The 21,962-nt window shown below is 48.3% G+C and overlaps 8 protein-coding genes and 1 non-coding gene across 11 annotated transcripts; 5 read left to right on the forward strand and 4 right to left on the reverse strand.

Moving 5' to 3' along the window:
- Nucleotides 1-1,125: 1,125 nt before the first annotated feature.
- FVEG_05867 (hypothetical protein) lies at nucleotides 1,126-2,243 on the reverse strand (the record flags this gene model as incomplete). Its single annotated transcript, XM_018894102.1, has 4 exons — nucleotides 1,126-1,301; nucleotides 1,351-1,570; nucleotides 1,641-1,678; nucleotides 1,730-2,243. The coding sequence occupies 4 exons, from the start codon at nucleotides 2,241-2,243 to the stop codon at nucleotides 1,126-1,128; spliced, it is 948 nt and encodes a 315-aa protein (XP_018751093.1).
- Nucleotides 2,244-3,778: 1,535 nt separating this feature from the next.
- Nucleotides 3,779-5,792, forward strand: FVEG_15744 (hypothetical protein; the record flags this gene model as incomplete). Its single annotated transcript, XM_018904940.1, has 3 exons — nucleotides 3,779-4,251; nucleotides 4,302-5,168; nucleotides 5,228-5,792. Exons 1-3 carry the CDS (start codon nucleotides 3,818-3,820, stop codon nucleotides 5,790-5,792), a joined length of 1,866 nt encoding a protein of 621 aa, XP_018751094.1. The 5' UTR covers nucleotides 3,779-3,817.
- A 458-nt stretch (nucleotides 5,793-6,250) lies between these two features.
- On the forward strand, nucleotides 6,251-8,258 carry FVEG_15745 (hypothetical protein; the record flags this gene model as incomplete). The annotated part of the gene is made up of 7 exons (XM_018904941.1): nucleotides 6,251-6,425; nucleotides 6,471-6,849; nucleotides 6,898-6,994; nucleotides 7,046-7,379; nucleotides 7,430-7,500; nucleotides 7,553-7,745; nucleotides 7,793-8,258. The coding sequence occupies 7 exons, from the start codon at nucleotides 6,251-6,253 to the stop codon at nucleotides 8,185-8,187; spliced, it is 1,644 nt and encodes a 547-aa protein (XP_018751095.1). The 3' UTR covers nucleotides 8,188-8,258.
- A 342-nt stretch (nucleotides 8,259-8,600) lies between these two features.
- Nucleotides 8,601-11,769, forward strand: FVEG_15746 (hypothetical protein; the record flags this gene model as incomplete). Its single annotated transcript, XM_018904942.1, has 4 exons — nucleotides 8,601-8,910; nucleotides 9,925-10,505; nucleotides 10,559-10,871; nucleotides 10,919-11,769. 4 exons carry the CDS (start codon nucleotides 8,601-8,603, stop codon nucleotides 11,767-11,769), a joined length of 2,055 nt encoding a protein of 684 aa, XP_018751096.1.
- FVEG_15747 (hypothetical protein) lies at nucleotides 9,155-13,304 on the reverse strand. Of its 2 annotated transcripts, XM_018904944.1 has the most exons (2): nucleotides 12,357-12,870; nucleotides 9,189-12,306 (listed from the first exon to the last, which is right to left on the reverse strand). In XM_018904944.1, the coding sequence occupies exons 1-2, from the start codon at nucleotides 12,591-12,593 to the stop codon at nucleotides 12,238-12,240; spliced, it is 306 nt and encodes a 101-aa protein (XP_018751098.1). In that variant the 5' UTR covers nucleotides 12,594-12,870; the 3' UTR covers nucleotides 9,189-12,237. The 2 variants fall into 2 exon arrangements, with proteins under 2 accessions (XP_018751097.1, XP_018751098.1); XM_018904943.1 differs by having other exon boundaries at nucleotides 9,155-13,304.
- Nucleotides 11,922-15,891, forward strand: FVEG_05871 (hypothetical protein). 2 transcript variants are annotated; one of them, XM_018894104.1, is made up of 4 exons: nucleotides 11,922-14,127; nucleotides 14,209-14,918; nucleotides 14,974-15,239; nucleotides 15,286-15,891. In XM_018894104.1, exons 2-4 carry the CDS (start codon nucleotides 14,831-14,833, stop codon nucleotides 15,754-15,756), a joined length of 825 nt encoding a protein of 274 aa, XP_018751100.1. In that variant the 5' UTR covers nucleotides 11,922-14,127; nucleotides 14,209-14,830; the 3' UTR covers nucleotides 15,757-15,891. The 2 variants fall into 2 exon arrangements, with proteins under 2 accessions (XP_018751100.1, XP_018751099.1); XM_018894103.1 differs by having other exon boundaries at nucleotides 11,922-14,918.
- Nucleotides 15,892-16,445: 554 nt separating this feature from the next.
- FVEG_15748 lies at nucleotides 16,446-16,519 on the reverse strand. The gene has a single exon. It is a non-coding gene; the product is annotated as a tRNA-Val (tRNA).
- Nucleotides 16,520-17,512: 993 nt separating this feature from the next.
- Nucleotides 17,513-18,142, forward strand: FVEG_05872 (hypothetical protein; the record flags this gene model as incomplete). The annotated part of the gene is made up of 1 exon (XM_018894105.1): nucleotides 17,513-18,142. One exon carries the CDS (start codon nucleotides 17,513-17,515, stop codon nucleotides 18,140-18,142), a length of 630 nt encoding a protein of 209 aa, XP_018751101.1.
- Nucleotides 18,143-19,165: 1,023 nt separating this feature from the next.
- On the reverse strand, nucleotides 19,166-21,794 carry FVEG_15749 (hypothetical protein; the record flags this gene model as incomplete). Its single annotated transcript, XM_018904945.1, has 4 exons — nucleotides 19,166-20,041; nucleotides 20,095-20,535; nucleotides 20,629-21,479; nucleotides 21,533-21,794. The coding sequence occupies 4 exons, from the start codon at nucleotides 21,792-21,794 to the stop codon at nucleotides 19,166-19,168; spliced, it is 2,430 nt and encodes an 809-aa protein (XP_018751102.1).
- Between the last annotated feature and the right edge of the window lie 168 nt (nucleotides 21,795-21,962).

Here is a 21,962-nt window from a genome sequence, read left to right on the forward strand (position 1 = left end):
AAGGGATGTTTAATCTCTCACTTCGTTTGACTTACAGTCACCTTGAGGCTTGGTTCTCGTATGGTCCGTAGGCTGCCCTAGAGAACTATCCCTTCGCCGGTGCTATCCAGGAGTTTCTGAACGACCACGATGGACTGCACCTTGCCCCCGACACCATGTCTCCGGTCTTTGTGAACTACAAGGACTGCCCTTGTCGCATTGATGACGCTACAAAGTCAAAACACAATCCACTGATGGTGTGGCTTGAAGACTTTAACAAGGCGGTCGATTTCCCCGCCGATCGTGTTGTCGCCATCACGGCGTACCGTTCCAACCTGTGGCACACTCGTGCTGAATTGGCCTCCAGCACTATCCTCAATGATTTGATAAGAGTGTTATTTTGAGTTGATAGTCCCCACAGATGATGGCTCACATCACGCGCCTCACACACGATCCTTCTTTCAGGATCCTGGGGGGGGGGGGTTACATCCACGGCCCCTCCCGCTACGCAGGAGGACGCAGAAGATTGGGGAAATTCCAAGCCAGGCAACCTAACCAATGGATGGAACGTCCCCAAATCAGGCGGTGCTGTCACGGCATGGCCAGGGCCTGACCCACTGGTTTCAGGCTGATAATTACTTTTTAACATGAATAAACGGTATGTTCCTCAACCTGGGACTTGATTGACCAGAGACTAACGCATTCTTGAGTAGCTTGGTATCGATGTCTAAGTTGTGGGCTAGAAGTGTTATTTGCAGTTGAGACTTGTGGTTGTGAGCTTATTCCAGCAGAGAGAACCTAGAGAACACCCTACCGTCTTCAGAATCCTACGCCTGATAGCGATAAGTTCTTTTAACATGAAGCATTTCCGAGTCCCCATTGAAAACAGCACCGTTAAAAGAGGTCGCCATGACTTGATTCGTAAACAGCCACGAAAGATAATCTCTGGCAAAGAAGATAATACATAAGCAATCCAGAGTGCTCAAAGGAACGGATGCCTTCTGTGGAAAGCCACTAGGTTCTCTCGCTGGAATAAGCTCACAGCCACAAATCTCAACTGCAAACAAAGCATCTAGCTCTAAACCATTGCCATCTGTTCGACACATCTTTTAGGTGAAGTAGATGGCAGTGAAGCTATATGTTGCTTCAAGGACCGCCAGCACGGCCATTGTAATCCCAGTAACCCTCACCCTTAGATCGGCAAGTACCGATAACGCAGTAATAACCGCCACCCTTGTTGTTCTCGTTGGGTGAGTACATGACATAAGGGGTTCCTCCACTGCCTTCAGTGCATGTGTTCTTGGTATACTCTTGGACGGTGTCTGATATTTGTCAACTTTTGCCCCACGTTCTTTGCCTCAAGCGACTTACAAGCTGTGTGAGCAATGTTGTACCAAATGCAGACTGTCTCTCCTTTCCCAGCGTTGCAGGTGTAGCTATTTCCAGTCGTCCAGCTTTCGGTGACGCCGAAACCTCCTGATATCCAGCCACCACCTGGGCTATTGACAGTGGCAGTCCACCCAATAGTGTAGGATATTGAATCAGTTTGACCGACGGAACAGGATGCAGCACTGGCACAGTTGATGTTTTCCTGGAGTTTGTCAATACAAGTCTTACATACTACTACACTGCTGGAATAAGGCAAATGGATATTTACATACCGATAGCTGCTTGTGGAAGTAATTCTGGTGGGGATCCCCTATTCGGTTGAGTTAGAGACTATCATGTCAGGAACGTTGGGAGTACTAACCATCCCCAACAAGCGTTGTTCTAGTGAACCAGCCGGAGCAAAACGTCTGTCTCTTTTCGAGCTCTACGCCTCGAGAATGCATCTCGTGGCTCAAGCTCCTCCTCTGGAGGGACTGCAGTTCGTTATCAGTGGAACTATCGCCAAAGCAGCTATCTGCCTTGTCTTTGACCACATCGGTAGAGTCCCAGGTGACATTTGAGCACTGCACAAGAGTATACTGAGGGTTGAAGATGCGAGAGCATGCAGGTCCACCAGACCACTCAGGCAGCGAGTGGACCAGATAGTTGGCATCACCAACAGTGAAATTACCACTGCCAGTATCGTCGACATCCGAGAAGTCAATAGGGTACTTGGCATGGATGATACTGCCACAGGTCTCTGCAATGACCTTGCCATCAGAGCCCATAGCGCTCACAGAAGACGCCTTGGTATCTTTCTCGAGGCGCCAGGTTATCTGGACATCAGCCGCAAGAGCCGCAGAGAGGAATAAGAGAATAGTGTTAAGAGATCGCATCTTGAAATCGAGGAGAACTATAGCTGTTACCGATGGCAAAGGTTTCTCTCCTCATGGAGGCATTCCCAAGACTTATATACCTTTTTCCAGGCCTCACAGACCATACTGTTCATACAGAGCAAAGTGAAGCCGACAGATTATAGATCTGCATGATCACTATAGTAGAACAACTCCCTTAACCCACCGTTTCCCCGTGGGATTCAAAGGATTCTGTCTTGTGCCTTGATTTAAGCTTAGACGCCGTGTTTTGGATAAATGCCGCATGAACAGCCTAGTATACTTTTGGAACTGAATGCGGCATTGAGGAACTTCCCCAGAATTGTTCCGGGGTAATTAGCGCGACAATATACGCCAAAGACAATCAAAATCCTCTTCCTTGACGGATCGTCAAGTGGGTGACTTTCTCTATTCTGCTGCCTAGATTGACTTCCTTGCACCCGGCAAACTCAATGGCTCTGTCTTACTTCTACCTTCCCGAAGATGACATGAATCTAGTGATGGTTTGAGTTACATATGCCGGTACATGCAATCGGTCGATCCTCATTCCAGGTTTTTGCGGGTGACAGGCTAATAGAACGGCCGGGCAAGAGATAATGAAAGAAATACTAGATACTTAACATAGCTACTGCTGAACATGTGTGCTCAAAGCTTGAAGCCAACCTACTCATTACAATTTTGCTCAACTACAACCGTTGACTGTGAAAAATGATGACATGGCCTGATCTGATATCAACCGGCTCTTCTATATCACCAGCACTACATCACTGTACATAATAAGGTATTGTAAAATCAATTGCAGGTTAAATTACGTCTCAGGGATGCCCTAGGCAGATCGATAGTGATGGGCGATGGCCTAGTAGAGCCTGGTGATCCTTCATAAACGCGCGAGCCAATTAAGATCCTTGTCGCACCCCGGACTGCAGCTTTGAAGGCAAAACGCAGCCGTAGTCTCTCAATCGTTTTCAATGACGGTGTAACAAAGGTCGGCTTGAAAACCGGTCACGAGACCAATGATTACTATTCATCCTCCCCACCCCAAATCTTCCTCCAACACTCCTCGGACCTCCCTTCGCCTCCTATCGTCATCAGTCAATAGCAGAGAAAGATCTTTACCACCTTCCTTCAGTCGTATCAACCGCTTCAGGGAAGATGCTAAGGTATCTTAGCTTCTATATTTGAACATTTTGATATTCTTTCTCTATTCGTAATATTGAATATCTAAAGGTAGATTTCTAAAATGTACTATTTATGGTTAAAAGTTGCAGTTAAAACTTTTAATAAATATAGAGGGTTTACAATTAGTAATTCGATTTCGATTCTAAACAATGAATTGAAATCAATTTGTAAAGTACTGAATCTACCCTTCTTTGGTATTTGTAGTTGCATCAAAATGAAGATTCTCAGCCTCGTCAATTGTGACTCCATGAAATTCCAATATTGCACAGCCTCGCGAGGCAGATTTGCGAACCACTCACACGTCAGATCATTTTAGGGGCTCCAGCAATCTCTCTTTCAACTCAAACTTATCAATATCCGCGACAACTTTGCTCAAAAGCCCCAATCGCAACGTCAACATGGCCGATCCCCTTTCAATTATCGGAACAGCGGGAGCGATCGCAAATATTATCGATGTTCTCACCAAAACGATCACAACGGTATGCGACATGCGACACGCCTGGAAAATCGCCGATCTCAGTGTGTTCGCTTTCGAGAACCAGCTAAGCCTCCTCAAATTCGCACTTTTCGAAATTCAGAAATGGACCGAATCAAGATCCTGCGAGCAATCTCATCAATTGGTGATGCAGGTGGATAGCTGCGTAACGTGCTGCCGGCTTCTCATTGGCAAGATTGATGGTGAGGTATCGCAATTTCAGAAAACGACAGCTGGAGATCTAGAGCTTGGTTCCAAGCTCTCCTTTCTGTTCAAGACGAAAGACATGGAACAGATTCAGCGGATGGTTGACCAACAGACACACACATTGACACTTCTGTTAAGTGCTTGCAACTCGTGAGTTTTCCCATTTTGGAATGTTCTTTGGCTTACTAACATTACCGCAGAAATGCCTTGGAAGAGCAAACTAGAATCTTACAGCAACCTAAAATTATACAGGCCTTGGAGGACATGGACCGAGACACTGCTTCTCTCATTGTTCATCGAGACTCAGACTCCATAATCACGGCTACATCCGTAAGCTCTTCGCGATGGTCCGTTCAGTTCGCGTTCGATCGAGAGCTTTTCATCACCAAGGTTTACGACAAATGGATTCGGAAGCTTGCAACGACGCGGCGGAGCAACCGTCACGGCTCGGAAGATACAACAAGTGCATCTACCGACAAGCAGCAAACTACTCTTGCACATACAGAAACTGCCACATCAGAGCAGCCACTTCAATCACCAACAAACTTTGAAGAGCCAATGAATACTTTGACACGTACCTCCATAGGCATAGAGATGCAATCTCTGAGACGAATCCGAAGCAGAAGCAGCTTAAAACTTCAAACCAAGGAGTCCCAACGTATTGATCAGAACTCGAGACATGATTCGAAGTCGGCCAATCGAGAGATCAAAGTAGTCATCCTGGGTTCAAATTCGAGGAAGCGAGTCTTTGAAGAGATGAGATTGTCAGACGGTCAACCACAATGCTACACAGCAGAGCAACTACGCATGTTCCGTCCCATAATCCTCGGCACAGTTTTGGAAAGTGTTCAGTACTTGGCAAAGAAACTATTGGTCGATGAGGCCACCAGAGGGCATTTGATACGGGCGTGCTTGGAAGACGTCTTGATATGCTATAAGGAGGACTTGGATCTCGACAACGGGTTTGAACCGTGGGTTATCGAAATATTCCGCACGACAATGGGTCATTCAGCGACCAAGGCTTTAATGGCAGACGAAAGCTTCGTGCTTCCACAGCATGTTGACTAGTATGCTCTTTGGCATGATGACCCTGGCCTGATCCTGCAGTACTGACGCTTTCTGTTAGTTTTTTGAGCCAAATCGAAAGGATCATGCAAGATGACTATATACCGACAGACTCAGATGCTATAAGTTGTCCAAGATCATTACCTGGCTGCGTGGAGGCTGCATTCAGCAAGGGCCAGCTCATCATGCGATTGGCAGATCCTGGCATCGCAATTGTCAATCGGACAAAACTAATTACTCAGCTCGAGACGGCATTCGCCGTGATATACGTTTTCGATCTTAGCTGCTTCAGCGTCGAAGCCTTGCTTCAGTATGAATCAACCGTCAATTCACACTGGTTGACAAATTCAAGCATCATTGTCATCTTCAACAACTTCAAGGGATTCGCTAAGAGACTTGCAGAAGAGCCGCTAAGCGATGAATTTCCAGATTATGTGGGAGGAGACGATGAAAAAACCGCATCTAATTATATTGTCTCCAAGATCAGGGGCTTGAGCCGGGCTCATCTACAGCTGTATGCCCATTCCACAGACGGCGTGTACGGTGAGAAAAACCTGCAGATCATATGGCGGAGCATCGATGATAGTGTCGTGACCCGTAATCTGCAGGCTCTCAATTATTTATAATGTGGTCGGCGCGTGACAGAAGCATCAGCTGTCAGGTTTATCAACTCAAAATAACTCTCTTGCAAACTCGGTTCAGGCAGTATACCACAAGCCGAAATAATGGAGCAGCACCGAAACAGCCCCGCGAGGGGCAATCTTTTACTCGCCGTGGGTCGTTCCAAAATGGAAATGTTTCGCCGAAAACTTACCCCAACAAGACCTAGCTGGCACGAAGGCTGTTTCTCCAAGAAAGCCACCAATGCCTAGAGTGGGCCAACTGCAAAGCGTTTCCCTGGAGCTAGGATCTTCCCCAGACTAAATTCTGTGGGGTTGATGCTAGGATGAGGTCAACCTCATGGGTTTCGGGATTTGTCGCCAAGTATAAAGACTCATGATCCCTTCAACTTTGAGGAAAGTAGAAGGCCTCAGTTTCACTAACCTCTTCTGCCAATTGGTTCTTTTACGATATCCCATTCGCCATGTCCAAAGAATCTCTCAGCAACTCACCCAGTCATGTCGAGGAGACTGAACCAGTGCCCCAAGCCGAGACTGCCATTGAATATGATAGTAATGGCTTGAGTGGCATCGTGCGATCTCCGTACGTCCTGGGAGCTGCAACTCTGGCTTCTCTTGGAGGATTCTCCTTCGGTTATGGTAAGTCTACAGCTGCAACCTCATCTCCAAGCTAACAGTTACCAGACCAGGGCGTGATTAGTATCATCCTTACCATGAGGCAATTCCACGACCAATTCCCCGAAACATCTCCTGGCCACCCTCGATATGGCTTCAATGTCGGCTTCATGACTGGCATGCTTGAACTTGGTGCCTTTGTTGGATGTCTCTTTCTTCCATACCTCGCGGACCGAATCTCTCGAAAATGGGCCATGACTGTTGCTACTGTCTTCTTTACCATCGGTGCTATCATCCAGACTGCTGCTCATAACTATGGGACACTGGTCGCTGGAAGAGCTATTGGTGGAATCGGTGTTGGGACCCTGGCCATGGGTGCGCCTCTTTATATTTCTGAGATCTCCCCTCCGAACTTACGAGGCTCGCTCCTGGTTCTTGAGGCTCTTTCGTAAGTCAACATTCCGCATTGGGTCCTCAGAAATCTAAGATAGTACAGTATTGTCATTGGAGCAATCATTTCTTACTGGATTACCTATGGCACAAAGGATATGGCCAGTGAATGGTCCTTCAGACTCCCATTCCTTCTTCAGATGGTACGTGTAGTTCAAACTGGCGATCCCTACTGATACTGAGTTTAATGACAGCCTCCTGCTCTCCTAGTCGGCCTCGGTATCCACTTCTTCCCATACTCTCCCAGATGGCTCGTCATGCGCCAACGAGATGACGACTCTCTTCACGCCCTCGCCCAACTCCGACGCGTCCCCGCGACCGACGATCGAGTCCAGGCCGAGTGGAAAGGAATTCTCACTGAAGTTCGGTTTCAGCAGGAGATCCTTTCTCAGGAACATCCCAATGACAATGGCATTATTCTGGAACTGAAGCAGTGGGGTGACTTATTCCGACCCAGATGTCTCAAGCGTACTGCAGTTGCGCTTGGGATTCCGTTCTTTCAACAATTCAGTGGTATAAACGCTTTCGGTAAGGAAAGATCTCAGTTATCTTTGGTTGGAGTGTTCTAAAGATGTCAGTTTACTATGCGCCCACTTTCTTCAAGGCGCTCGGCCAGGATGACAATATGCGGCTATTTCTCTCTGGAATGGTTACATCTGTCAACTTGTGAGTCAATGTCTCTAGCACATATGCTGGAAGAGTACTATGTACCATCAAAGGCCGCTGGTATTCATACCTTCCTCTACCTCGACAAGATGGGTCGCCGTAGGCTTGCAATCTTCGGTGGTGCAGCCATGGCTGTTCCTCACCTCATCATGTCCGGCGTCGTCGGCAAGTTCGACGGCAAGTGGGAAGCCAATCCCGGCACGGGTTGGTTTGGAGTTGCTCTGATCTGTAAGTTCTCTTGCATTAGCTCATAGACTCAAGACTAACAAGTTCAGACATATATGTCCTCTGCTACGCATGCTCCTATGGGCCACTGGCATGGACCCTCCCCGCTGAAGTTTTCCCCAGCTCCCGCCGAGCAAAGGGAGTTGGAGCCGCTACTGCCATGGTCTGGCTCGCCAACTTCATCATTGGTGTCGTGGTTCCCGAGATGATTATCAAGATTGGTTGGGGGACTTACCTCTTCTTTGGTATCTTCTGCACTCTCGCTTCTGTCTTTTCCTTCTTCCTTGTCCCTGAAACTGCAAACAAGTCGCTGGAGCAGATTTCTCAACTGTTTGGAGATCATGCTGTTGCGAATGAGGAGGCTGTCTACGAACGAATTCGCCATCAAGTTTGGGACGGCCATGCTCATGGAGCTGAGTATGCTGAGGTTAAGCAGAGTATTTGAGGACTTGTGTAATTAGCTGTATAAAGCCAATAGTCAACGTTCTATTAACGGTTGATTTCTTGAAACTCTAGTCTATTAGGTATTCTTGGTTACAATGCGGCTCTGATACGGTTCCAGAGACGTCGCTTTTTGATCCTTCGATGTCGGCTCTTCCTATCATACTGAAGCAGAATTCGGTAAGCGTTGGATTGTTCACCCACTAGACAACGGGTCTCAGAAATAACCCTATGGTGGGGATAGTTGGGTCACTCGAGTGCCTGAGTGATTATGCCAGCTAGTCGACACAGCGATTACAGTTGCAGGTGCTGTGCGGCAACACAACCTGGATCGGGGAAAGCTAAGGACAAACCAGTATTTATGGAGTCTATGCCAATCCCGAGCGGAGCCGGCGACTAGAGCGATCTTGTTGCAATATGGCCCGTGTAGAGCATGCTAAGGTGTGGGCTGGTCTCTCTGAGATCGGCTTAAGGGACATGCCAGGCCCCCAAGAAATTGGGTCCTACGGATTAGCGCCTGCAGCGCGAAACCTACAGGAGGGCGAGCACTGGGCTCTGGAGTCAGTTGTCTGCAACTTATCTTCAAATGGGCGACCAGTCGAGAGCGACCAGGAGGAAATTTACTGGAAGCGAGCCTTGGTATCAGAGGAATATCATTGCCAAGATAAATTACTACCTCTAGATCTGAATAGGGAACGTGAGCTGGGTTTAGACCGTCGTGAGACAGGTTAGTTTTACCCTACTGATGACCTCACCGCAATGGTAATTGAGCTTAGTACAAGAGGAACCGCTCATTCACATAATTGGTTATTACGGCTGTCTGACTGGGCAGTGCCGCAAAGCTACCATGTGCTGGATAATGGCTGAACGCCTCTAAGTCAGAATCCATGCCAGAACGCTGTAATACCACCCGCACGTCTAAATAGATAAGCTTAGGCTTTGGCTTATCGTGTTGGCGACAGTGGCTGATCTGCAAGATATCTTTATATAGCGTCTGCCCTTACTTGGGCATCTAAAGTATTTACATCAATAGTAAGATTTAATGCTTGTAGAGATTGAGAAGTCATTGTTTTAAAAGAGCGTAGTGGTGTAAGGTAGTTACAAATCTTTAGCTGTCATTCTTGGTTCCGGGTAGCTGTAGTGGATCAATCCACTAACTCGACCGCGTTAGGTCATCAGAGCCGCTAAAATGCGGGGAAGCAGTGAACCAAAGTCATCCTTACGCCAATTTTACACCCTTGCTTTGAACTCGGCCTACTCCCCGAGATTCGAGATTTCATTCGTATGCCAACTCCACGCTTCTCTCCTTGCAAATCCGGCGAAATCCTTCCTAATTCGTCTCGTCCTTCTTGCATCTCATCTCCAATCTTTAAACAATCCTGAGTTCGGCGCCTCGGACTCGTACTAATCCTTGCGATCAATGTCGAGGTTCGTCAAAGCTTACAAGGATACCTTGATCAAGCTGACCACCACTCGCAGAAAAGCATCTAAAATGTATCCCAAATATCTTTGAGGGCCGAATACCTTAGACTGGCGTATCCAGGCGATAATGAAACTCCCTGCGCCAATTGTAAAAAGGTTTCTATCAGTTGCGCTCGAGCCAAAAGGTTCCGCATCAAAAAGCTCATCACGAGCGAAAACACGTTCAAGTTTGATCCGGACCAAACATGGATAGAAACATCGAATCAGAGTCAGTCCGATCAATCTACGAAATTGCCATTGTTTTAACCAAGCTTGACAGAAAAATCAAACACAATTTCCTTTGTCGACGAAACAAACTCTGCTTCCCGCCACTCCCGTTCAACAGCCGCTGAATCTCCGTCGTCTCAAAATGGATCTCAATCAGAGAGTTTGGATTTCGCTGCTTCTGTTTTGCAGACGCTATCAAAAGATAACACGCATACAGCCGGCGAGTACGAGGCCTCTTTGGCTGAAGGACTTTCAGAGGAGCCCCCAGATGCTTTTGGGACATCCCGAGGTCATCAAGATCTTTCTCAACTGCCACTTACTTCATCACCAAGTGGACCATCAAATCTTGCTACTGAACATTATGGATCGGCATCCCTTCCTGCTTTCTCAACGCAATGGGAGCACGCCTCTCTTGAAGAGGCCACAGGAAACTATGCGAACCCTAGCGGGACTGATGAACAGTCACCCTTCAGTGGGTACGGCCCCCAGCTATATCAAGCAGATACACTTCCTTCTATGATGAATCTCGAACTGCATAGTCCAACTACGCTTTTAAGTACAAGTTCGTCTCAGCCGCTGAGCCTGGAGGAAGCCTGCCTCCTTCGTTGTTTCGTCGAAAAGCTTGCAAGAGCGGTAAGACCATTTCGAGCCATCTCAAGGGACCTTCAAGCTGACCATCGAAATAGTTCGACACCACTGACAGGGATCACCACTATATATCGGTTGTACCTCTCCGCGCCGTGCATAGCCCTCTTCTTCTCAATGCTATATGCACCGCCTCTGCACGCTTCCTCACTCGTGTCTCGTCAATTCAAAATCCTGACAGCATCATCGAGTATGCAGGCATGAAGCTCCCGCATCTGCATAAGGAATCGGCTATACACTATCATAACAAATGTATTTCGCATCTGATGGGGGTGTCCGCAGATCCGATCAATTCATGCAGTGATGATGCTTTAGCGGCCATTACCATACTGAGATATCATGAGCAGGTTGACAGTAAGAATTCCTTTCCCTCGTGTCGCCCATTTCTGACACTATCCTAGCTCACTTTACCGGCACCGATAACGAGACTTTCTCCATTGCTGTCCGTGCCGTATTCCAGGCTTCTCAGAACGACGCAGACGGGCTCCTGCACCTAATTCTTCAACCTCCCCGCAGATCAGATGTCTATGCAACGTCGCTTTCGTCTCTTCGATTCTCAGCTTGTCTTATTGCACTTCGTCAAGAGATCTGGTCGGTTCTCATGCACCGCCGTCCATTCCGACTACCGATCCTCCCTGTCGAGAACTATGGAATTTTTGATGATACCTCGGCCGCTGATGACTATGACTGGACCAACCGAGTTCTCATCTGGTGTGCCCACGTCCTCAAATTCTGCTACCCAGATGACGACGACGACGAACAGCCAATCGATAACCGAACTCGGTCCCAACAATGGGAAGCTATCAAAGACTTCCAGAGAAATTGGGACGAGGAACGACCTCCTCATTTCGCACCGCTCTACTACCGCGAACGCAACCCATCAGAAGGTCGATACTTCCCCGAATACTGGATAACCAGTCCATGCCAGATACTAGCCCTCCAACACATCGAACTAGCACGTATAGTTCTTGCCGTGCATGATACCAAGATCCAACTCGGCATCGGCGGCAGAGCTGCGCACAAAGCACTAGAAGAGCTTATGCGAGAAGCGACTAGACGTGTTTGCGGTTTGGCCATGTCACAGAAGTGGTGCCAAGAGGGAATGGTGACTGCTGCTGTTGGATTGTCCATGTGTGGCGAGTATTTCCAAGATCCGGGCGAACAGGCTGCGATTATGGAGTTGGTGACGTTGCTTGAGCGTGATCATGCTTGGCCAACCAGCACTTTGTTGAATAAGCTTTGGGATACGTGATTTCGAGGATCGCGACGAGTGTGAATTGAGTATCATATCGTTGGTATCTTGGGATTTACGATGGCTGCCTGATTGGTATGCACGATTGCGTGATCCGAATGAGTCATAAGCAGCGGACATCGACTTTCAACCAACATACTTAGGCCGCCAAACGCCCAGATACATTCAACACAAGTCAAATAAGCTTCAAGATGTCTCTCAAAGCTCTAACTCTGCCAAAGTCGCTGTCCGACCCAAGTCAATGGGACAAACTCGTGGACCAGTCCAAAAATTTCCGCCTGCTTTCTCTGCAACAATCCCCCGAGTCTTTCAGCTCAAACTATGCTCGCGAAGCGAATTTCACGAAGGACACGTGGGAAGCCCGTCTAAGCAACCCACTTGCATCGAGCATCATCATCGTCTTCGACCCAAACCCAGGCACAGTTGACGACCTCTCACTGATTCTGAACCAACCATGGCTCGCATCGCTTATTCTCTACGGCCCACTCGAAGCCAAGACAGCAGCCAAAACATGGGAAGATCGGCAGAAATTCGAATCTGGAAGTCTTTACTTTGGTCCGATTGCAGATGAGATCGAGTCGGCTTACGTCCTGAACGCGATTTACGTTCCTCCGTCTCAGAGGCGCAAGGGCTTGGCGAACAAGCTGATTGAATATGCCAAGGAACTCGCAGCAAGGCAAAATGAGGGCAAAAAGGTTATGCTGGTTCTTCTGGTCAATTTCAACTCTGTCGCGGCTATGAAATGCTACGAGAAGTCGGGATTTGAAGTCGTGCACGATTACTGGTTCGATGATCCAAATGCTTCTGGAACAACTCGAGGTCATGCAGCTGTAATGAGATTGGATGTCGGCGGGAATGGTTCTTGAGGCTAGAAGAATTCTTCCGTGGAGTAAATCGTTCCATTTCTTCAGTTCAGTCCCTGGAATGCAGCTCCATTTTGGCTATACGAGGGGAGGAATGCCGAGATAAATTGAATGAACAATCCGGCGCTATTAAGAATCGCCAAGTGACAGTCAAGTTTCTAGCCACAGTGGCTTATTCAAAGATTGAATATCCTCTCGTCTAGCGATCATATTCAAATATGCCTCGTGTTGGATTGTCACGCAAGCGGTCAGATTTAACGTTCGGGACCTCCGGATCCAGCCAATTTTTGAGGTAACCAGCCACCGATCGTGGCGCTCACCTTTTGCAACGTTGTACCGCATTTGCCAAAGCGCGGTTTTGATTGGTATTTTTAGATGTTAACTACTGCTAAAATACGGCTGTGCCTTGCGTCAAAATGCTTCCATCTAGTGATGTTGAGAATAGCTTCACTTCTTTGACCTCACAAAAGAATGCGGAATTGGCCGTTGAGCTAATGATGGTGATGCTCACGGTTAGGCGGGAACAAGCGGGGTTACAGACGGCAGCACGGGTACGCGGATGCCAGGATGGCCCCGAGCTATTGATCACTAGACCATGAGGCTGAGAATCACCTGAACCTCTTCCTCAACCAACGAAGTCATCATGCATTTCCCCTCACTACAGCCTTGTCTCGGTGGAACTTGTGAATATCCAACGTCCCATCGCATCAACTCACGCTATGATTGACGCGCGAGTGAACAATCGGGTTACATGCATAAACGTCGTGATGTCTTCATCAGGAAGGTCTATGCTGATTAAAGCACGAGAACTGCTTGAATCAGCATGTGGAAGCGGGGAAGTCGATATACGGTCAGACATGCATGTTCTGTCGATGATGCCGGGTCCGAGTGGTGATGCATGCATCAAGGGCCCTGTTCTCCATGGCGATGCATGGTTCAAGCGGGGTATAGCACCTCATGACGGATCAGCTGAGCCCGCGATGGAAGCTTACTTCTCTCTCTCTTGGCAGAATCATGAGCTTTATTGAGTGATAAATCGATGTATGAATTGCCATCTCAATGACATCAAATCAGTTGGTTAACTGCGTGCTCAAATAAAGATCCTCGAGATCTTCAAGTCTCCGAAACAATAGGCCTGCAGATTGTCGTTCATCTGTGGAGAGCTGATAACGATCAGCGGGGTAGAGCTTTGACATGTTCTCGGTCTAGGGTCGACATGCAGAGAAGAATGGAGAAGTAAAAGTCGGTTAGAGCGGCGGTACAAGAAAAGAAGAACAGGCGGGTCATAGTCATCCCTATCGTAACCTTCTTTTACGGATACAGCTGTTTTGCAGCCTCCCATTTTCTTAGCCGCCGTCTGTCTTGATAGCGTCTCGTATTTGGGGAGGTTGGCCGTTTAGCCTGGACATTTACGGGAGTAGACTAGCCGACCTTACGACAGAGTATCATACGAAAATACCACGAGCAGAGAAGAAATGATTAAATTATTGTTACAGTGAGTCAATTGACTTCTGATGATTGACCTGACGTCAGCAACAGGGAATTACCTCCTCTGCTGACAATCCGCATGCTTTAGTTCAAAGTCCCTGGACGCATATCGCACACAGCCCGCTCACCCACGATGTCGAGCTAAGCAAGCAGCCCACCCACGATCTAGACCCTTGCCCTCCCTAGCGCAAAAAAAATGGCCGGTCGGGAGTTCGTATCAGTGGTTGGTAAGGCCAAGACCTCAGCAAGCCACGCCAACTACTGCACTACCCAACGGATCTGGAAAAGCCTTTGTCTCATAGCAGTTCCCTCTCGCCGTTTATTCCACTGCAGCAACTCAACTCATGCAGGGTTCTGTCCGTGCTATTGGTGATCTGACGCAAGGGGTGTGGAGATCCCTGCCGTTGGTGGCCTATCCCTGGTTGCTTAGTCGACGCTAGCACCGCGATACGAGCCATCGTCTGATCGATATAGACCGAGGCTTTTTTGACAGGGGAGGTTGGGAGGACTCTTGGCTGTAGAGAAGCAGACTATTAAACCAGCCTTCACCAATTGACAATCGAACTCGAAAATCTAACTACTATATTAACGTGCGTGAGAACATTAAAAACATCTCATCTCATCCTCACTCATCAATTCTTTTTTGGATAATTGTGCATTACTGACAAGCCATCTTTCTGTTGTACCTCGTCACACGGACACTAGCAAGTATGTTCGCCAAAGCCATCGCAGCCCTCGCCCTCGCGGCACCTCTTGTCTCAGCCCAGACTTTCACAAAGTGTAACCCCCTGACAGCCAGTAAGTCTCACCACTTTATCCCAACAACTCAGTACACTTGACTTACACAACATAGCATGTCCTGCCGACCCTGCTTTTGGAAGGGACACTGTCCACTGTGACTTTACAAAGGGTGCATGTGAAGCTTTCGCAGAGGATGCCGGTACTACCCTGGAACACAACGAGAATGGTGCTGTCTTTACAATTTCGGGACCTAACCAGGCTCCTACAATTGCGACGGGCAAGTACATCTTTTTCGGCCGCGTGGATGTCGAGGTGCAAGCCTCAACTGGTGTAGGCATCTGCACTAGTGCTGTTCTTCAATCTGATGACCTTGATGAGGTAAGTTCACCATCGTCTTATATAAAGCATCTACTAACAACCTCAGATTGATTGGGAGTGGCTTGGAGGCGATAACGCTCAAGTTCAGTCAAATTATTTCAGCAAGGGAGATGTTTCAACATACGACCGCGGTGAATTCCATCCCGTCGCCAACCCTACAGGCCAATTCCATCTCTACTCCATCGAGTGGACTCCCTCCGCCATCAACTGGATGATCGACGACCAAGTCGTCCGAACCCTTCCCTATACCGACGCTACTGGTCCCAATGGCTATCCCCAGTCCCCCATGCAGATCAAGCTCGGAACATGGACTGCTGGTTCTCCCGATGCTGCCCCTGGTACCATTACCTGGGCTGGTGGTCTTGCCGACTACTCTCAGGGTCCCTTCAACGCTTACTACAAGAGCATTTCCATTGTTGACTATGCTGGTGGTGATGCTCCTACAACAGCGAGTGTGCGCGAGTATATTTACGGTGACCAGAGTGGAAGCTGGAAGAGCATTCAGCAGATCAAGTAAAATGTGTTGGTGATTTAAAATGAATAAAGAGATGGGGCTTTAATGAGGGTTTAATGAAAGAGGGGGGAATACCATGGTTTATGAGCATTTCAGCATTTTATAGACGATAAATATAATTATGATCATTTCAACGAATTCGAAGCTTCGTCTTTGCTGTTTCTTGTGACTGTCGTATGATTGCATATGGCCCAGATTTGGTGAAGCAAAGTGACCTATATATTATATGCAGCGATTTGAGGAATTATGTCGTAACTGTCGAAATCAGAACTGTCAAACACAGAAACAAACCCAAGTCTCTGTTACTTTACTGTTTATAGTTACTGGTTTTTGTTTTCGTTCTCATCTCTATCTTCCTAAAGTTCAAAGGCTGATATCCAAGTTCTACCCTGCCAACTGGAGACCCTGCCTACTGCCAACTGAAGATAAGGGAACTTAGGACTTCGTCCAAAATGGCGTAGACTTGTTATCAAGACTCCGTGAGCTTCGGGATCAATTACCTGTGAGAATTTAGAAGATTTGTTGCTCTTTGACTCCTTGAGGCCTTCATAACACAACATCAACCTTTCGCACGTGAGTACGTCATCTTTTCACCAAAGATCGCAGCCACTTTACAAGTCACACTGTTTCAAAGCAATGGTATGAAAGAGAATGCAAAAAGAATATTCTCAGTCATAGACAAAGAAAAAGAGTGGTTCCGCCCGGGATCGAACCGGGGACCTTCTCGGTGTTAACGAGATGCCATAACCAACTAGACCACGGAACCGGCCTGTGATTGGATGAAAGATCCTGCGCCAGCTAGTATTCAAGTTGGTGGCAGTATCGTCTCTGTCGTGTATCGTTTGAGGCATTCTCGTGGCTTCAGATCATACCCAAGCTCTTTAAGTCAGTCTTTTAACTTATGCCTCTACCTATTCTCTACACAAATAGAGACAGAATCAGCATGGCTGTAAAGAGGTGAGAGTGGTAGAGTCTTTCTGAAAATCAAAGCCTTTCTCGTCGAAACGAGTTTGTTCAAACAATCGAAGAAGCAGAAGGAGGTGCAAATTTCTGACCTTTGTTCCTTGGCAATTTAACGATAATAAATCCACGGAACCGAGCACAGAGTGGTCCTTATAAACAGGCAGAAAGAGGCCGATGTCGCTCGACATTGCTTGTGTAACAATAGGTAGTGGACCTGCTCCAAGCGATGACCCAGGGGCAAGGGAACTTGACTGACGTAAGGGTAGAATTGGTAGGCTCCTGGTCCTGGAGAGACCATTCCTTTAAGGCTCCACTCATCTCTTCTTCCTCTGATCCACTCACTCATCTAGACACACTCTGAATCCTTAGTCTTTGCTTTTGGCTTATGTCTTGTGGCACGGGAACCTAACTTTCACTGTATTCGACATTTCTGGTTTCCCTTATGTTTAGAATACTCTTCGGCGAGTCATCTTATCACTGCATCTTATTTTCGTTCACTGCAACCTCGGAGGCCAAGCGTTGTGTCTGTTTTTGATGGCCCCAGGGCTGACAGCTTACAATCACCGTTTTGAGCTTTTTGATGAGTCTCTGTTGCGAACTGAACAAGACAACTTGACTGACATGTTTGGGAGTATCGTCAGTCACGTACAGTTACGGAACAAGAAACTCAACGTCCGTCTCGCAACCTGTTTGGCTCCTTCTGTGAGGATTCATGCCAATCAAAACTGCTCATAATAAGGCACAGAGTTTCTCTGACGATCGACCTACCTTCCTGCAAAAAGCACTCCAAAGAAAGATGTCTGCACCATCTCTCGACCAGCAGGACACAGAGTCCGTCTCCTCCGTGGACAGCTTCGACCCAGCCCCCACTCTGGTCAAGAAGACAATCACCAGAGAAGAAGCACTCGAGCGAGCTGGGGAGAATATCGCCAAGATGGGCAAGTCAAAGTTTGTCGACAAACTCCTCGGGCCAAAAGTATCGAAATGGCTCGCCGAGCCAATCCTCCGCGTCCTGCCTCCCGAGATGAAGCAAACCGTTCATACCTGGTGCTCAAGTCACGATCCGATGTGGTTTAACAAACTTTCTGAGTTCATCGACGAAGATATCTCCGAATGGGAATATACCGTTGAGGTCCCAAACCGACGGAAGGACATGGCCTTCTGCGGAATGGGCGCGGATATCTTGCGTTTCTACGTTGCGGATCTTAAGCCCTTGCGTAAGGGACTTCCAGAGCTGGAACGTCGAGAGATTGTCAACAAGGTCCGTCGGGGAATCGCCCTCTTCGCTGACTTTCATGACGAGAAGATGAAGGACATGGAACGGGAGGCGTACGAGCTTGTACAGCAGGAACGTGACTCAATGGAAATCGAGCGTAGCGTTTTCGCCACTGCATTTGAACTCCAGAACGAAGCCATCGCTGACTAGAGAGCGGGGATGGCGCTCTCGCTTCAGAGCCTGCAGCATACATTGCATCAGGGTCCGCAGATGTTTCCGTGCGTTGAAAGGCGCTGGCATCGGAGTCTGGCAAAGACTGGAAGTGTTCCAGAAAGTCTTCGTCGCCTTGTCGAGTATCATTGTAGCACAGATGAGGCGTTCCGTCTAGCGCAGCTGGAGGAGGCTTTCCGCTTGGGTGAAACGATGGTTTCTTGAAGATGTTGACGGTCGCGTGAGTTCACTTGCTCATCCAATAGATTACTTTCGAGCGTGTGAATGGCATGGCTTTGGAGTTCTAGGACCGCAAAGATTTCCATCGAGATATCAGATAAGGCTTATGAAACTTAAAAGGCAGTATCGAAACGCCTTTGAGCAGTGAAGCTTCTTTCGGAGTCGTAAAGCGACATTGTGGGGGGTGTTATAGACAGGGAGTTGGAGAGTGGTGGTCGTGAAACATGACTGCGGTGGAGGCTGTGTTAGTTGACGATGAATGGATTTCAGATGGCGAGGTTGGAAGAATACAGCGGTGCCTTTGAGAATACACCAAGATTGAGAGAACTTTGAGAATGTGAAAGGATTAAGCTGTCGATGTGTTGTGTTGCTCTGTCTCAGTGACATATCAAATTGGCTGCTTAAGCTAGGTAAGCTAACTTCAGTCTTTTCATGGGGAAGTGAGGATAATTAGGCCTCTCAAGAGTGGCAGAAACACTGTAGGCACGCCTAGTGCGAATGCTACATGAGCTGAATTAATGTCAGCGTCTCTCAACAGATGATTTCCGGGGGGTGTAGTGGTAGCAAACGGCGGTAACGTAGTGAGCGCTGTGCATTGATCTTCAGGGAGCAAAAGGGCTTTGCACTCTATTCTGGTATCTTGATATAATACAAAAAGACTTTACCAAGTTTATCAAGTTCACCAACGGCTGTCTAAAGACCACCCTAAAACCTCCTGATATTTCACCAGTTTAGTCGTGTCCCCTACCCTTCCATGTGTATTGTACTACACAACTGCTAATGTCACTGACCACGAACGCGATAGACAGGCCAGCCAGTCGCAACCAGAAACTCCAACGCCGACTTCCGAGTATCATCCCCAAATCTGTTCCGCATGTTTCCGTCGGCATCTCGGTCATGGTAGCTCTTCACCTCTAGAGGGATGAACTCTTCATCCCCGGCGAGAAAGCAGGGCAAGAGTGTGTTACCCCAGATGGAATACAAATCGCCACGGCTCATACCGCCAGCTTCGTCAATGGCGATCCCCCGAGCCCGCTCGATCTTCCACTTCTTGAGATGGTCCTCGGTGTGGGCTAAGGATGGGGTCGTACAGACAATGTCGGCGACCTCGATAAGCATCTCCATCAGCTTCATGATTTCAGTGTCTGCAACAGTTTCGCCGGCCACGTATTCTTCCCACGAGATCTTGCCAGAAACCCTTTCGAGAAGACGAGTGAAGATGTATGAATTTTCAAGTAGGTACTGGAACTCGTGGAGAATTCTGGCGTCCTCTTTATGCAGGGGTGGCAAGGATTGGGAGCCAAGGCAGGTAAGAAGCCAAAATGTGGCCGAGAGATGGAGCTTCCAGTCCAACTTGACGCCCCATTCATCATCACCAGCCGCTTCATTGCCGAGGTGAGGGAATTGAAGTAAACACTTGAAGGCGTCGCATTCGACCTGAAGTTGAAAGCCACGGATGATCAGAGCAGCTCGGCGACTGCTTTCCTGGCTCCTCCCGATGTTGTACTTGCTTACGGCGCTGCGAGAGGCAGTATGGAGGTCAGAAGCGAACTTGTTCACGGCGGTAGGAGTCGGAGCGCTTGCCATGACGGTACCCACGGTTGCATGCATCGCAAGGGCTGCCATGGGGAAAATGGAGGTGTTGTCGGTGTTTGGTCCCTACATTTCTCGTCAGTATGGGAAGAATATGAGTTTGAATATCAGATGCTCACATTTGTGATGATACCAAACCCCAGAGGGCGGTTGCTGAGATAGAAGCGAAGCGGACGCTGGTCGGCATCAGAAACCTCGGACAATAGAGTCTCAGTCCAGCCGCTTCGACCATCTTCCTTCAGAAAGTTGACAGACGGTAGCATAGATAAAGCCATTCGTTGGTGTTGGCTGCCGGTATCCATATCTCCCATGTTGCTTGCCATCTCGTTCACTGCCGGATCTGCGGCCATCATTGTCTTCCAGAAGCCATCACCACGTAGGAGATCTCTGTGCAGACTCATCATCAATGCCTCCCTCCCAACTCCAAGCTCTGAGACTTCGAGGCCCTTGTCACAGAAGAATTGGCGGTTTGGGGCGGCCGATGGCAGGAGGCCGCAAACAGAGTCGACTTGGCGCTTGGCATCATGAAGCTGCAGATCCCATTCGAACGAAACGCGGTTCTAAAGCGATTTGTCGGTTTCAAAGGCAGCGTCGGCTGCCTCACGGCTCTCAAACTCCTTGATGCCAAGTTGGGTCTGAAGCGGCTCGATAACCCTGGTGACGAAGTCCTTCTCAGTGAGCGGATGACGGTTGAGCAATCTTACTTCATCCGGATCGTGGCAAATACGAGCTGAATAGCGTTCTGAAAGGTCGTCCGTCCATGACTCAGGGAGTTCATCTGGCCCGGGATGGACAACCAGCTTCATAGTTCCGCTGATACAGGCCTGAGACCATTCTTCGCCCTTCCAGAAGTCCCTGTCCATCTTCACTATGACTAGCCATCTTTTTGACCGCTGGCTTACTGGTTGCTTGACGAAGTACGCCCACCCCATTTCGGTAGTCATGTCGAGACACCATTTTTGAATCCATATGAAGTCTTGGACTATGCTCTGTGTGATAGCAGTCACATGAGAGGCGTCGGTATCAAAGTTCCATGCAGTCCGGAAGCGGTGGCCTTCGATTTCATGTAGCTGCTTCATGTACTTTTCCATGTCCCAAGACTGGTCTTCACCATAGCCGTAGTCGAAGTTGGGTGCTAAGCTGGCGACGCTCCACTTTGCCTTGATAATGTCGTCATGGTGAGCAGCCAGGAACAGAAATTGTCGCTGTTGGATGATATCAAGTAGGCTCAGGCCGTCCATAACGGTTGTCGAGGCAGAAGGCTGGACAATGCCTTCAGTGAGGTAACATGGGTTCGAGGATGGCATACCAAATCCTTGCACAGAGACTGATGCGCCTTTGCCAAGAATGGCACTGACCCAAGTCATGTACTTTTTGCCAGTAGGGTATCTCGTGGTCTCTTCTTCAGTTGCAGCCTGGTAGGTAATATTGATCTCTTCACGGGGAAACTTCACCGTGAGCCTCCTGGTGGTGCTAGGAATGACCTTCTCAGAACCAAAGTCAACTGGCAAAGTTATTAGTGGATATCGGATGCAGCATATGAATATAAGAGCTCACTGTGATGACACCTTCCGAAGCCGGTGCTCTCTACCGCAGCTGATAGCGGAAATTCGATGACTAGGCCGAGGTACGAGTCCTTGTCTGTAGATCGTAAGGCTAGCAGAGACGTGGCTATAGTCGTGGGGATACCGAGTCCCTTTCCGCCAAAAGTGTTGTTGCCGTTAAGCTGAAGAAGACATGGCACCTTCAGCGTAGAAGGCACGTTGTGCTTTGGAGCTAGCTTTGGAGCTATGCGCGTGGAATCGTTATTCTTAGGCATGATGTTGATGTCGGTTTGAGTGTTTAAAGGAGAGGTGAGAAGAGCTGGAGGGGGGCACGAAGATGATCCTTAGACTATGTGCCTTGTAATCACGTAAGCGAGGGCCATTACCCAAGAGAACACCTCTGACTTTGGGTGACAAGAAGACTTGGGTAACTTTGCATAAAT

Source organism: Fusarium verticillioides, chromosome 2 (assembly GCF_000149555.1).
Source record: "Fusarium verticillioides 7600 chromosome 2, whole genome shotgun sequence".
In the NCBI taxonomy this organism is placed as follows: Eukaryota; Fungi; Ascomycota; class Sordariomycetes; order Hypocreales; family Nectriaceae; genus Fusarium; species Fusarium verticillioides.

What these genes read in the sequence shown, in the direction of transcription:
- FVEG_15747 (XM_018904943.1), bottom strand. Translation starts at nt 12,593, where the DNA reads ATGACCTCGAGTTGTTCCAGAAGCATTTGGATCATCGAACCAGTAATC.
- FVEG_05871 (XM_018894103.1), top strand. Translation starts at nt 14,831, where the DNA reads ATGTTCGCCAAAGCCATCGCAGCCCTCGCCCTCGCGGCACCTCTTGTC. An exon ending in GTGTAACCCCCTGACAGCCA is followed by an intron (nt 14,919 to 14,973) that starts GTAAGTCTCACC and finishes TACACAACATAG; the next exon opens with CATGTCCTGCCGACCCTGCT. An exon ending in AATCTGATGACCTTGATGAG is followed by an intron (nt 15,240 to 15,285) that starts GTAAGTTCACCA and finishes TAACAACCTCAG; the next exon opens with ATTGATTGGGAGTGGCTTGG.